Source organism: Spermophilus citellus, assembly GCF_964194105.1.
Source record: "Spermophilus citellus genome assembly, chromosome: 5".
NCBI lineage: Eukaryota > Metazoa > Chordata > Mammalia > Rodentia > Sciuridae > Spermophilus > Spermophilus citellus.
Window position 1 is genome coordinate 72311251 of NC_138186.1, and position 15962 is coordinate 72327212.

General features: G+C 33.7%; 1 protein-coding gene across 13 annotated transcripts in view; it reads left to right on the forward strand.

Moving 5' to 3' along the window:
* Positions 1 to 15962, forward strand: part of ZNF451 (zinc finger protein 451) — a 143213-nt gene that overhangs the window by 76317 nt on the left and 50934 nt on the right. For all 13 annotated transcript variants that reach the window (XR_014022340.1, XR_014022341.1, XR_014022342.1 and 10 more), the window contains 4 exons: positions 851 to 976; positions 5948 to 6059; positions 10487 to 10637; positions 12274 to 12400. Coding sequence is in view for 9 of the 13 variants with exons in the window: in XM_081296589.1 (XP_081152715.1) it covers positions 851 to 976; positions 5948 to 6059; positions 10487 to 10637; positions 12274 to 12400 (516 nt within the window). In the remaining 4 variants the exon portion in view is untranslated. The remainder of the gene's footprint in view (positions 1 to 850; positions 977 to 5947; positions 6060 to 10486; positions 10638 to 12273; positions 12401 to 15962) is intronic.

Sequence of the window (15962 nt, forward strand, 5' to 3'; positions counted from 1 at the left end):
ACACTGGTCCTGTATTTATATATGAACATAGGAAACTTATGTCTGATTCATTCTACTCTCTTTCTTATTCCCATCCCCCTACATCCACTTCCCTTTATTTCCCTTTGTCTAATCCATTGAACTTCTGTGTGTCCTCGTGGTGTCCCCTGTTCTGCCTCTATGCCTTATTGTGTATCCAAAAGCATCTGCCTATCAGAACATTAGGCCTTTGGCTTTTGGGGGTTGGCTTATTTCACTTAGCATGATAGTCTCCAGTTCCATCCATTTATGGGCAGATGCCATAACTGCATTCTTCTTTATGGCTGAGTAATATTCCATTGTATATATATACCACATTTTCTTTATCCATTCATCTAGGTTGGTTCCATAGCTGAGCTATTGTCCCAATTTCTTTTAATTTGTGTTAGCAAATATCTTTTTCATTTCTTTGCTTTTACTTTGTATTTTTTTTTGTAATTTAAAGAGGGTTTGTTAAGGACCACATACATTTGGATTTTTAAAAATCTTTTCTGACAATCTATTAATTGGTATATTTAGACCATTGACATTTAAAATGATTGTTGATATATTTCTTACTGTTTTTTTATTGTGCTTTCCCCCCTTATTTTGTCTTCTCATGTTCCCTATGATTTTAATTGAGAATTTCATATTTTATTTTTTCTCCTTTTTTAGTGTATCAATTATACTTGACTGACTTACAACATATCACGTAAAATATACCAAGATAGGTTCTTAGAAATAATCAAAGAAGTAAATGATTCTTTAGCATAATAGCTGTTTGACAAATGGAGATGTTACCAAATGCTAATTTTGTATTAAAAGGAATGAAAAAATGTTTTTTCCATCATAGGATAATTTTAAACATAAAGACTATATTGACCATCAGAAGGATAAAGTTGCATTAACTCTGGCTCGTCTAGCCCGTCATGTTGAAGTAGAGAAACAGCAAAAAGAAGAGAAGAATAGAGCATTCAGGGTAGGTGGCTATTTTAATTGATATTTTACTACTTTATAGAATTGTTTTGAATACAGATGTAACGAGAAAACTTTGATAAGAAAATTTATGATTGACTCAAATTTCAGCATGTACTCTAGATAGCTTATCAATTCAGTAGTAATTCTTACAGGCTTTTGTTTTTAATATTGGGGGTTAGACCCAGGATTGCTTTACTACTGAGTTACATCCCCAGTTATTTTTATTTTTGAGACAAAGAGTCTTAAGTTACTGAGGCTGATCCTCCTGCCTCAGCCTCCCAGGCTGCTGGGATTATAGGTATGCACCACTCTGCCTAGCTCATATAGCTTTTTACATTTTTGTTTTTAGTTTGTTGGATGTGTATCCCCTGTGTGCATAGGAAATAAGAAAACATACAAATAACCGAATGGACTTTGATTTGGAGAATGAAAAATCATGACATTTCTTAAGGCAGATAAGTAGTTAAATGTTTTGGGTTACTTTATTACATGAGTAAAAGATTTTATCAGGCATTTTATAGAATAAGTTATTGAAAGGTTATTCACTTTTATAAGGATTGAACTCAGTGCCTTGCACATGCTAGGCAAGTGCTTTGCACTGAGCTATAGCCCCAGTCCATGAAAGGTCATTTTCTACCAAATAGAGCCAAATCACTTTCTCAAAACTCACACTCTTGTCTCCAACTTACATAACTAGTAAAAAGAAGTAATTTGAAGTGGGGTTGTAGAAGAGCTATGTAAAACAAAGCCTAATGTAGAATCTTTTGTTACAAATTTTTTAATTGACTTGCTTTAGAAGGCACCAAATGAATTACTTAAAGAATTCCTTCAGTGACTAGCAAAAATCTATTAAACGTAAAAAGTTAATGCACTGGGTAAAACAAGTCTCTATAGTAGAGTTATAAAAAGGTTTATTATCATAACTGTCAGCAGCTGTTTGGATTTCATCAGATCCTTAATTTTTGTAGACTTCGGTTTTTATTCTATAAAGAAACAAGTTGAAGATGTTCTCCCAGGTCAAAATAAGCACTAGGATTTTATAATTTTGTTAAAATATTTATTTATTTTAGTTGTTAATGGACTTTTATTTATTTTTTATATTTATTTTTAATTTTTTTTTAGTCGACAGTGGACTTTATTTTTATTTTTTAAACCCAGTGCCTCACACATACTAGGCAAGTGCTTACCAACTAAGTCACAACTCCAGCCCTGGATTTTTTTTATTTACAAGCGATGCTGAGAATCAAATCCAGTGCCTCGTGATATTTGAGGCAAGTGCTCTACCACTGAGCCACAACCCCAGCCCCGGATTTTATAATTTTAATGTCATGTTTTTGATTCCTTGTTTCATTGATTATTAAAAAGAAGTTTATATTTCTGTAGCATCTGTTTTAATATCTTCCAGCTGATAATGCAAACTGATCTTGTGCAGGGGTTGTAGCTCAGCAGTAGAATACTTGCCTAGAATGCATGAGGCCCTGAATTTGATCCCCAGCACTGCAAAAACGAATGAATGAATGAATGAATTAATGAATTAATGAATAAAGTACACAAATCTTTAAATTTAGATGTGGGTCAGTTCAGGGTCTTTAACTTTTTGGTATAATAGTAATTAAATTAGACTATGTATTCTACTTGTGTATTTAAAATGTTTATTTGTAAAAATACAAAGTTATTTTTCTATCCTGGTAGAAACACTATTCAATTAAATTTCTTTTTTCTTTTGGCATTACTGGGGATTGAACTCAAGGGTACTCTACCCTTGTACTACATTCACATCCCTTTTAAAATACTTTTTCAATTTTGAGACAGGGTCTCACAAATTGCTGAGGGTGATCTTTGAGTCTTGAGTTGCTGGAATTACAGGCGTGCACCTCCATGTGTGACTACAGAAATAATTTTTGCAGAATTGTAGTGAGTGATAATTCTAGGTAAAAATAGATATAGAAATTGTCTTCTATTTTAGGCTTTTTGAATTGTGTCTTTATTAATAAAGTAGATTGTCCTTTTTAATTTTTATTTTATTTTAATTTTTTAATTTTTAAAAAATACTTATTTTTTTAGGTGTAGATGGACACAACACAATGCCTTTATTTTTATGTGGTGCTGAGGAGTGAACCTGGGCCCCGCCCATGCTAGGCAAGAGCTCTACTGCTGAGCCACAATCCCAGCCCAAGATTTTCCTTTTTTTAATGAAGAGATTTGTGTGTGTGTGTGTGTGTGTGTGTGTGTGAGAGAGAGAGAGAGAGAGAGTGTGTGTGTTTGAGCTCACTGAGCCACATCCCCAGCCCTTCTAAAAATTTTTTTGAGACAGTCTTGCTCATGGCCTTGTAAGTTGCTTAGGCTGGCTTTGAAGTTATGATCCTCCTGCCTCAGCCTCCGAGTTGCTAGAATTACAGGCATGCACCACCATGCCTGACCAATGAAGAGGTTTTAAAGAGAAAAGATTTATTAAAATCTTCACTGGATACTTCAGTTTCTGAGATCATGTATTATGCTGATCAGGTAACCAGCTGTCAGCTTTGTTTATTGACTTGTAAGAAGAACTATAACCCTGAAGTCTGTGGAAGTAGTTTGTGACAAAGGAGAAAAGGGTGGCTAATTTTTGGAATAATTTCAGTCACTAAATATTTTGGGGCATTAATTATGCATGTTCACAGAATTTAAATCCTATTATAAGAAATGCCAGATAACTTTTTAGAAAAGGTTAATTTTAATATTAGAAATTGCCTAAGTAGACTGTTAACTGACATGTACTAATATTTAATCTCCATTTTACTATTTTTTCAAAAAAATTTTAAAGGTTTTTTGTTGTTGTTGTAGATGGACACAATATCTTTGTTTTATTTATTTATTTTTTTATATGGTGCTGAGGATCGAACCCAGTGTTTATACATACATGTGAGGCAAGCACTCAACCACTGAGCTACAACCCCAGCCCCTCCATTTTACTATTTTATTTGAAGGGTTTTATTGGAATAAATTTTTCTGAGCAACTGATTTGTGAATTTGGGAAACTATTTGCTTTATGTATGGAAAAATCACAGTGTACATTAGCACTTTGAACTTCAGAAGCTTGTATGAAATGAATATTTTTTTTATTAGAACCAGTTTTTATATACTTACATAATTTGATTACAGAGAATTTTAAATAATGTTTATAATGCATACTAATATCCTTAAGAATTAGTATTCTGTGGCTGTCCTTTTAATAATTTTTTGTGAATTTTTTTCACATTAATATCTTTTTCTTTTTTGGCCGTTCTGGGGATTGAACCCAGGAAGCCTTGTGCGTGTGAGGCAAGACTCTACCAACTGAGCTATATCTATATCCTCAGCCTTGCATTAATATCTTGATCCACCTTTTCCCTTCACTTACCCTTCCTTATAGAAAATTTTGTTATATTGCTAACTAGACCATGTACTATTCTGGCCTGCATCTTTCAAATTCAGTGTTTCTGACTCTGAGATTTCTTTTTAAGCACCATTGTGGGGGATTGGTTCCTAGAAAAAATTTGCGGATATTCAAGTCCCTAATAAAAAAATGGCTTGTTATCTGCATATAACCTACACACATCCTCCTGTATATTTTAAATCTCTCTAGGTTATTTGTAATACCTAATGCAATACAAGTGCTATCTATGCAAATCTTTGTTACGCTGTATTGTTTAGGGAATGATGACAAGAAAAAAAGTATGTGTTCAGTACAGATGCAGTTTGTTTTCTGACATGTTTGGTTAGAGATTGGTTGAATTTATGCACATGGAACACATGGATATGAGGGGCTTACTATACATATAAATGTTTTTTGAGAGGCAGTGTGATATGCTCATTTAGTGCATGGATTCTAAAATCAGATTGCCAGAATTTGAATCCTGACATTGTTATATATCCTTGGGCAATATATCTGACATGTCTGTATCTCAGTCTTTCCATCATAACATGGACATGATAATAGTACCTATTTCATAGGGTTACTGTGAGAATTAAATATAAAGTCTTTTTATAACAATGCCTGGTATGTGTTAGATGGTCAGCAATTACTAATTGTTACATACAACATGATTAATGAATATAAAAATAGATTTATGGGTTACATAAGTAAAAAAAATTGAGACTTTTAACGTTTTAAAGCATCTTTTTCAGTAATTGGCACTGGCTGCCTGTTTATACGTAAGGCTCACTGGAACCGTCATACTCATTAGTTTGCATATGGTCTGTGGTTGTGCTATATAGCATCAGAGTTGAGAAGTTGTATTGGAGACTGTGTAGCTTGCCAAGCCCATGAAATATTCTCTGACCCTTTTTGAAATAGATCTAGAAGCAACGAATGCTTTATACTAGCACATATTAAGTGCTAATGAGTACCTGATACTAATAGTATTCAATGAACAAGTATTTATTATCCTTTTGTGTATTTCAGGCTAAATATGGAATATTTAGAAAAAAGTGCATAAAAGTTTAAAAATAAAAATAATCCTTAATATTTCCATTCCTGCACATAGCCATATAACTTTAATAACATTTAGTGTATATAGTTTTAGCTTTATTCCCCTCTTTGGATGTAATTGTGCATAAATTGAGATTAGTTTTTGTTTACATTTTGCCTTATCTGCTTAATACAATTTGATGATCTACTTGATATCAAAAGTATATTCTTGAACAGCACTGGAAATTTTTAGTGTTTCTAATGACTTCTGACAAATACAAGGACCCTAATCACTTAAACAATATCCTATTGTTGAAGATATAGTTTGTAGCAAACTATGAGCAAATAATATTAAGATCATCATCATCTTAGAATATGAACCTTTATTATGATATATGTATAACTTTAGGATAGATTTCTAGATGTGTAATTCTTGGGATAAGGAGTGCTCTGTATTTTCTGATCATTGATGTATCAAAATCTTTATCCTAAGGAAACCAGGTAGCAATCAAAGTCAATTGAATTTTTTCTTAATATCTTTAGGAAAAAATCGATTTTCAACATGCGCATGGGTTACAAGAATTGGAATTTATTCAAGGACATTCTGATACAGAAGCAGCAAGACAGTGTGTGGACCAGTGGCTAAAAATGCCAGGTATTCTTTAGAAATTATGTTAAGGTTACTAAGCTTCCAGAAAGCCCTAAGGCAGAAAGTATGTCTGTTTCATTCATTTGCTAATAAGCATGTAAGGTGTTGAAATTTAGTTTTAGTGATAGTAATATCAGTTCATAATGGCTTACTTTATAATGGCCTCCTTCATCAGTTGTGTTTCTTCTTTGGCAGAAGTATATTTTGAGAAGAAGCAATATAGATAGATCATCTCTGAGCTCAGAAGACACTGTTTATAATTCATTCATATATTTCATATTTATTGCATAAAGTAGTATGTATCTGTCAGAGGCTGTATAGCAGTTTATTTGTGATCAGAAAAGGCCTAAGAAAATGAAATTTAAACTATTATCTAGAGGATTATTGTTTATGTATTCATCAATGCAGCCTACGTAGATATTTTGTAAGGAAATATCTGCTACTCACTCTTTGCAGACCTGAACTTTCTGGAAGCATTACTGTGAAATAGTTCTTCCCCAGCTAGATAATTTGGAATTTTCAACAGCTATTAGGAGAACCCCACTGTGACAGCTTTTCTAGCCTTCTTATAGTATATCCACAGGAATCTTACTTATGAATTTAATCTAGAATGTCTCATTGCAAAAAATCATCAGAAATCTATGTGTGAAGTGCTTAACTTTGTTGAACCTAGATATCTTATCATCCCAAAGTTAATTATCAGGGGGCTTTCCTTTGACTACAGTTACCACTTACAAAATAATTTATATTTATTGATATTTAGCAGTTATCACGGATACAATATTCTTTTTGACAGTTGGCCACCACTCAAACTATATTTTCTTCTTTTTTTTAATATTTATTTTTTAGTTGTAGGTGGACACACAATCTTTATTTCATTTTTATGTGGTGCTGAGGATCGAACCCAGTGCCTCATGTGTGGTAGGCAAGCGCTTTACCACTGAGCCACAACCCCAGCCCCTATATTTCCTTCTTAACCCTCAATCTGCTTGTGTATAACAAACTTCCACTCAGCCTATCCCAACCCACACATCTTTTAAAGTAACTTTCACTTTTTTCTTCTTATTTGTCTGTAAGGCTAATACATATTTCCTGTTCCTCCAGTACTCAGTACTGGGGATTGCTGAGTTTATTTATGGTTGTCGTATGTCATGTTTAATTATGTGTTAAGCCTATCTTGGTTTATTTTGAATAGGGTTAGTTGCTCAGCCCCCTTGAGCTACTATCTTATAGTACCTTATTTGTTTCTTTAATGCAGTATTTACTTACTCTTTTATGTTGAATTGATCTGTTTCTGTTTGTCTCTTCCAGTAGACAATATGTTCTTTGAGGACAGAGAACAAGTTTTTTATAGTGTCAGTTCATATAAAGAATACCCAGCACAGATATGCTCTATGTCTGTTGGTTGACTGTTGTATTGAGGTGGGCTATAAGTATTTGCATAATAAACATGGAAGCCTAGAACTTGGTTTCCAAACTAGACGATTAGCAGTTAAACAAACAAATGTTATGGCATTCCAGACCACCTTTACCTTTGGAAAATTTGATAAATGATTTTGCCTCTTGAGATGTTCTTTTAAAGTTTATAGTTAAAAAAAAATACCTCTTAATGTGAAGTCATTTCTCAGTGGAAGAAGTTACTGATTAGCTCAGTGGTTTCACCTTGACTGCATTAGAATCACCTGGGAACTTGTAAACATATGCCTAGGCCCCATTATCTCCAGAGGATCTTTTAGAGTATCTGCAGTTTGGGGAATATTTCTGGGTAGACAGGAAAATGGGCTAAAACTACAAGCCTGTGTTATTTAAGACTGCTTCTAAAAATCACCAATCTCGTATATGAGTCTAACCATATAGAATGTTTGTTGGGTCAGTAATATGTTCTTTTAGACCTAATTCATGGCTTCTAGAGTGTCAGAATTTTTTAAGGCATAGTAAATTCAATTCTTGAACATTTAATTATTTATTTTCCTGAGCAGACCTGAGTTTTTTAGTTGTGTCTTTATGGTACTAAGAAGACTAGGTATACTCTCTACCTTCAGGTCATGCCTGGCTCGCTGATACCAGATAAACTTGAGTTCAGTGTTAAATTCTGCAGTTATCTCTGTGTGATAGTGTGTGTGTGTGTGTGTGTGTGTGTGTGTGTGTGTTAGACAGAGAGAGAGAGAGAGAGATATGGTTTTTGAGACAATATAAAAATGAAGTTTGAATTCATTGCTAGAAAAGCTGCTTTGTTGTTGGGCTGTAATTGGTATGTTGCCGTTCCTTAGTTGGGCTTTATTTAGACCTTTTAAGAGGGTATAACTGGGAGAAACAGAGAGGAGTTGTGGTTTTGTTTATAAAAAATGTGATCCTAGTGGCTGGAGTTGTGGCTCAGCCGTACTGCGCTTACCTAGTCTGTTCAGGGCCCTGGGTTCCATCTTCAGCACTACACATAAATAAAATAAAGGTATTATGTCTACCTACAACTAAAAACATATTTTAAAAAAATGAGATTCTACTTCTTAGTAGTTTTAAAGTACTCATTCAATCTTATTTCAAAGTACTCAGCTATTATAATTCAGTTTTTTAAATTAAAGCTACTTTAAGTATTTTATAATCACTCAGACTTTGGACATTTTTTGTTGTTATTATTATTTCTTGTTTGTAGTGCTGGGGATTGAATCCAGGACCTAGTGCATGCTCGACAAGTGTTCTACTCTGAGCCACACCCCTAGCCCTGGACCGTCTATTTTTTATGGACCTTTATAGTTGAGCCAGTTGCATACATTTAAATACTAAATAATTTTAAGGCATTGCACCCAAAACTATTTAAGGAAAAAAGCTTTTTAATCTTTGTGTTTTGTTCTTCCATGGGGAATATTTATTTTCTTTTGATAGGTTGTTTTTTTTCCAACTTAATTTTTATTGAGTTGCTGTTTGTAGTTAAATAAAGGTCCTAATGGAAGACATCTGGAATATGAATGGATAGATGTAAAAACTGTCATACTCTGACTGCATTAAAAAAGTTAAAGATAGGACTGGGTATATAGCTGAATGGTAGAGTATTTATCTTGCCTTGTGTGTTCCAGGCTCTCTGACTTCAGCCCCTAGCACCACACATGCAGGCTTAAAGATAAAAGGTGCATTAACATTTAATGCCTCATTAAAACTAAAATATGATTAAGGCTGTGGTATCCATTATTTGTTGTCAGAATACATTTAAAAACATTTTGATAGTTTAATAGAGGCATTCCCCCCATTAAGACTAAAACAGCAGAAAAGCAGTTAAAACCTTAAACATTTACACCCATTTTTGGGATTTAAAAATTAGATTATGTTAAAGGAATAATTCTAGTCCAGTAAATGTTTAGGGACTTTGTAGAAACTACCCAATTTTCCATTGTTATGGAATATTCAAGGCATTTAAATGAAACAGTTCATAAGAGATAATAATAAAAGATAGTAATCAAACTATCATTGCATCAGAATCCTCCTGACATTATAATTTTTTTTATACAACATAACTCTAAATTTCCCATCATATATCAAGTGTTGGGAGTTTCTGAGAGCAAATTTTGACTAGGGAGATTAGTCTAAAGAGTTGTGTAGCTATATAACCAAGATGGTAAAGAATGAACGCATTATTAATATTGGGTTCAGAGAGAGAGCAACATTAAACAAATCTCTGCTTTATATTCTATAAATTTGTTGTTACTGACATTGCATTACTTGATGTCCAGGTTGGAAATGATTGATCAGTGGCTAGATTTGTCAGAAAATAGCACTCTTATCTTCCTTTGCCTCTCTGCTTTCTTTATTCCTAGCCTTCACTTCATTTACATTGTTTAACACAATTTTCACAAAACGCAAGTACTCTATAAGACAAGCTCAACCTTTTCTTTTTTTTTTTCTTTTTCTTTAATATTTTTTTACTTGTAGATGGACATAGTACCTTTATTTTTAATTTGGTACTGAAGATTGAACCCAGTGCCTCACACATGCCAGCCAAATGCTCTACCACTGGATAAGCTCAACCTTTAAATCTGTTTAAGACAGTTAAAAGAGAAAATAAGAATTGGAAGAAATGATCTTGGCAAATATATATGAATGAGATGAAGGAAGTCGGGGCTTTATTTTGTAGGGCATTTTATCCTCAACATTTCTTGGCTGTTGAATTTAAGAAGATGGATTTATCTATTCTAAGAGTAGATATTCTTTTTCTAAAGAAGAAAATGCTTGTGGAAAAGTTAAGGACTGTTTTTGTCCAAAATAACTAACTAACTTTAAAGTTATTTTATCTTTTTATAAGAGATATTATAAACAATTACAATTAGAATCATACACTTGATGTTGTATTCTAATTTTCATTGTTTTGCCATAATTTTGATTGTCATTCCAAAGGACAATTATCTGAAAATAGTAACTTAAGAATTTATATTCTGATGATGCAGGACTCAAAACAGGTACAATTAATTCTGGAACAAAAAGTTCATTCCAAAGAGGAGGCCAAACGCGGAAGTGTGGGAAGCCAATTTCATGTCCTATAATGCACTGTAACAAGGAATTTGACAATGGGCACCTTCTCTTAGGGCATTTGAAAAGGTAAGTAGGATATTCAGAATAAAGGACACTTATGAACAAGTGAAGTACAAAGCAAAATTATGTATTTATTTATTGTGCTCTCGGGGATCAAATCCAGGCTTGCATGTGCTAAATTAATGCTTTACCACTGGGCTACATCCCCAGCTCCTGCAGTAATTTTGTTAAATGAAAGTGTAATATACTTCTGTTGTTGTGATTATAGCTATATATTTGAAATTCAAGATGTTTTGTGCTATCTTGATGTAATTATTTCTAATTTATATTTAGGTTCCCTAAAAAAGCTGGGTGAAGTCAGATTTTTCTAGTGATATTCTGTCTTTATGGGTATAGCCTTTTAAGTATGTATTTTTCCCTAATATGTCTCTTAAAATGCTGAGCAGCCTTTACATTGAACTGCAGTTGAATTTGTTATAGCCCATAAATGTAAATTTTTTTATATTTATTTTTTAGTTGTAGTTTAGTTGGACACAATACCTTTGTTTTTATTTATTTTTATGTGGTGTTAAGGATCAAACCCAGGGCCTCGCACGTGCTATATAAGCACTCTAACATTGAGCCCCAACCCCAGCCCCCATAAATGTAAATTTTAAGAGATGCAGAACACTTTCAGATATTGGTCTATCCTAAAGTTGTTAGTAGGCATTTAAAAAAATACTAAAGGCAAACCAGTGGAAATAAAATTAATAATAAGGAAATACTCTGTGAAACTCATTTAATCAATTTACTGAGATTTTTCATAGAAGAACAGAAGAAAGTGAAGGTGGCATAAAGATAGTAGACATTCTTTTCTCCACAGTCTCCCTTTCTAATAGTTGAAAGGGGGGAAGTTGAGAATTTGGGGCTCCAAACCATGTCTTTCCCAGGTGTCCTACTCTACTTATGCCTGCCTTTACCTTTATTTATTTATTTTTTTATTGGTGCATTATAATTACACATAACAGTGGGATTCAGTATGCCATATTTTACCTTACCTTTAAAAGGTCTTTGAGGCAGTTTAAAATGGCACAGATTTGGTCTGGGGCTGGGACTTAGTGGCAGAGTGCTTGCCTGGCACCATGATGCATTTTATTTTATAAAAATAAAATAAAGGTATTATGTTTACCTGTAACTTAAAAAATACATATTAAAAAAATGACACAGATTTAAGTGGTTAAAGTGAACACTGAAAGGATTAAAAACCATTTGTAGGTGCTCAGGATTGAACCCAAGACCTCTCCTATGCTAGGCAAGTACTCTACCACTGAGCCATAATCCCAGTCCATGCCACAAATCTTAACATGAGATTATTATTGCAGTGATTTATTTAAAGTTATTTGTGAGTCTTACGGTAATCAAAGCAAGAAGGAAAACTTAATAGGCTTATAATTTTCAAACTGGAAGTTTACTAGTCTGGCAAGAAATATTTAAATCCATTTTATTGGATCTTGAGTATTTTTATGAAATCTTGAGTTAACTGTTGACCACTGAGGATATTGGAGCCACTTGAAAGTTCTTGAACTTGAAGAACATTATTTAAGATTTCAGTGAAGTAGTACAAAAAGTTTTGAGTATGTGTGTGTGTTTAGCTTCACAAAGCAAAATAATTTATCCTCTAGAATGTAGATCTTTCTAATGTCCCTTCTCTTTTGCTGTGTAGGTTTGATCACTCTCCATGTGATCCAACCATTACATTACGTGGACCTTTCTCCAGTTCCTTTGCTTGTGTAATATGTTGTAAAAATTTTGTTACTCAGCAGCAATATAGGGATCATCTTTTTGCTAAGGTAAGAGCATATTCTAAGAGTAGATATTCTTTTTCTAAATAAACTTGGAGTTGGGTATAGGTTTATGTTCATACTGCTTTTAAGCTTGCAATCACATGTAAGGTTAGAATGTACTCTCTACTGAAAATAATATGATTGTGGCACTAAATTATTGTGAGCAGGTAAGCTTCATAGCTGAGAGCCAGTAGTCTGAGTTTATATTGAAAGCTTTCCTTTCATGCAGTTACTCTATGAAATTAAATTAAACTGCCTTGTTTAAGATGCTCTATGAGTTGGTCACATGTGAGAAATAGAGTCATATTTTGAAGCCTACTATATGTAGTAAGTCTGCCCCCAGTTAGTAAATGAAAACTTTTATTTATGCTAGAATTAATAACTTATTAATGCTAGTATTAAGAAATAGTATTAATATTTATAAAACTTTGTTTTTTAATTCTCCTTAAAGTGTTTAAAGAGACATGAATTGATTCCTGGATATGCACATCAAGGGATTGGGATATAGCCCTGTGGGATAGAGTACTCACTTTGCATGGATATTAAGCTCCTTATAATACAGAACTCTCATGGGTTTTTACCATATTATATAGTAGATATATTTAATGACTTATTAACATTACAAAAGTATCTATATCCTCCATCTGTGGATTCAACAAACTGGATCAAAAATATATATATTTTAAATTGTATCTTTAATAAATATGTACAATCCTTTTTTCTTAACATTATTTCCAAAACAATACCATATAACAACTATTTATTGAGCATTACATTGTATTGGGTATTATAAGTAATCTTGAGATGACTTAAAATACACAGGAGCAGGTGCAGAGGTTGTATCAAGTATTGTGCCATTTTATATAAGGGACTTGAGCATCAGATTTTGGTATCTGCAGTTGGTCCTGGAATCAGTCCCCCACAAGATACTGAGGGATGACTGTATGTGTTTATATTTAAAATCTAACAGAAGGAAATTAAGAACTCATTTTATTCTCAGTTAACGATTGTTAATAATGTGATATATGTCTTTAATATTCTCCATATTTTTGGAGCCAGGGTTGTGGCTCAGTGGTAGAGCACTTGCCTAGCATGCATGAGGCACTGGGTTTGATCCCCAGCACCACATTAAAAATATATAGAGAGAGCGAAACAATAAAATAAAGGTATTGTGTCCCTATAACTAAAAAAAAAAATTTGTAAAAATATTCTCCATATTTTTCATATAAGATAAGGTATCTAAATTTCCTTGGGATTCAAAATAGCAGAGTGTTGTGAAAATAAATCCAGAGTTACTGAATATATTCATATATTTCTACTTTTTAAAATCAATGAATAGTGCTCTCTGTATGAATATATTAGTTTACTTAATTAATTTCCTTTGGATTTATTAATTTTTTATCATTAAAACAATACCACATTAAATATCCTGGTGACTTAAAGCCTTTGAGAAGATCTATATTTGATGTATTACTGAGTGAAGAGTAGTTTTTGCAATAGGGATGTGCTAGTATGCACATCCCTATTGCAAATTTTAATTTTAATTGTGCTTTCACAATTTGCTTATATCTAGAACTATATCTGAAACTTAATGTAGGGAATAGCTCGAATTTTGTGTAGGTTCACAGTACAGAATTAAAGCTTATAATCTAAATTATATCTAATTGAGTTCTGTAGTCTTCCCATCCTGTGCTCCAGCTCTAGAGAACATTTTGAGAACATACATACAGTCAGTCATTAACTTTTAAGAGCCTTCATCTATAGTATAAGAGAAATCAACCGTAGTTCTTACACACAGCTTGTGCTCCAAAACAAAAAGTCTTGTTGGTAAAACATAAAGTAAAATAGGAACTAAGAGAAAGGGGAGAGAAGTGTCAGAGAATTTTGCAGTGCATTATGAAAAACAGTAGGTCTTCAAAGATGGGATGTGGTAAGATGGAAAGTGCGAGTGATGAAATTCAGATAAGTTTGAAGAGCCTGAACAGAATAAGCAACTTTAGAAAGCGACTGTGCAGAAGAGTTAATAGGCCTGAGACTACCATCCTTAGAAAGACTTGCTTGCAATGTTGGCTCTCAACTGATGTATAAGAACTTGGATTTGGGGGAGAATTTCCATTATTCTTTTGATATGAGAGGCTCACTTTGCCTGAATTCTGTGTGCAAACATTATGGTTTATGCCAAGCACCTGCTTTCCTTATAGGAGCCTAGAATTTTGATACATGCTAGGCTGAGACTGCCTTTAGTAATAGCCCTTGAATACTAAATCTCTAGTAAATTTCTGTAGTAGACCACAGTTGGAATGTGTCTATCACTTTGTTGGTAGAGGAAATAAATGTGCCTATATGACTACACTGAGACAGATTCCTTGGAATATTATTTTTTTTTCTTTTTTTTATTGTTGGTTGTTCAAAACCTTACATAATTCTTGACATATTTCACATTTTGATTCAAGTGGGTTATGAACTCCCATTTTTACCCCGTATACAGATTGCAGAATCACATCAGTTACACTTCCATTCATTTACATATTGCCATACTAGTGTCTATTGTATTCTGCTGCCTTTCCTATCCTCTACTATCCCCCCTCCCCCCCTCCTCTCCCCTCTTCTCTCTCTACCCCCTCTACTGTAATTCATTTCTCCCCCTTGTATTATTTTTCCCTTTCCCCTCACTTCCTCTTGTAAGTAATTTTGTGTAACCATGAGGGTCTCCTTCCATTTCCATGCAATTTCCCTTCCCTCTCGCTTTCCCTCCCACCCCTTATCCCTGTTTAATGTTAATCTTCTTCTCATGCTCTTGGTCCCTACTCTGTTCTTAGTTACTCTCCTTATATCAAAGAAGACATTTGGCATTTGTTTTTTAGGGATTGGCTGGCTTCACTTAGCATAATCTGCTCTAATGCCATCCATTTCCCTCCAAATTCTATGATTTTGTCATTTTTTAATGCAGAGTAATACTCCATTGTGTATAGATGCCACATTTTTTTTTATCCATTCATCTATTGAAGGGCATCTAGGTTGGTTCCACAGTCTTGCTATTGTGAATTGTGCTGCTATGAACATCGATGTAGCAGTGTCCCTGTAGCATGCTCTTTTTAGGTCTTTAGGGAATCGACCGAGAAGGGGAATAGCTGTGTCAAATGGTGGTTCCATTCCCAGTTTTCCAAGAAATCTCCATACTGCTTTCCAAATTGGCTGCACCAATTTGCAGTCCCACCAACAATGAGCAAGTGTACCCTTTTCCCCACATCCTCGCCAGCACTTGTTGTTGTTTGACTTCCTAATGGCTGCCAATCTTACTGGAGTGAGATGGTATCTTAGGGTGGTTTTGATTTGCATTTCTCTGACTGCTAGAGATGGTGAGCATTTTTTCATGTACTTGTTGATTGATAGTATGTCCTCCTCTGAGAAGTGTCTGTTCAGGTCCTTGGCCCATCTGTTGATTGGGTTATTTGTTATCTTATTGTCTAATTTTTTGAGTTCTTTGTATACTCTGGATATTAGGGCTCTATCTGAAGTGTGAGGAGTAAAGATTTGTTCCCAGGACGTAGGCTCCCTATTTACCTCT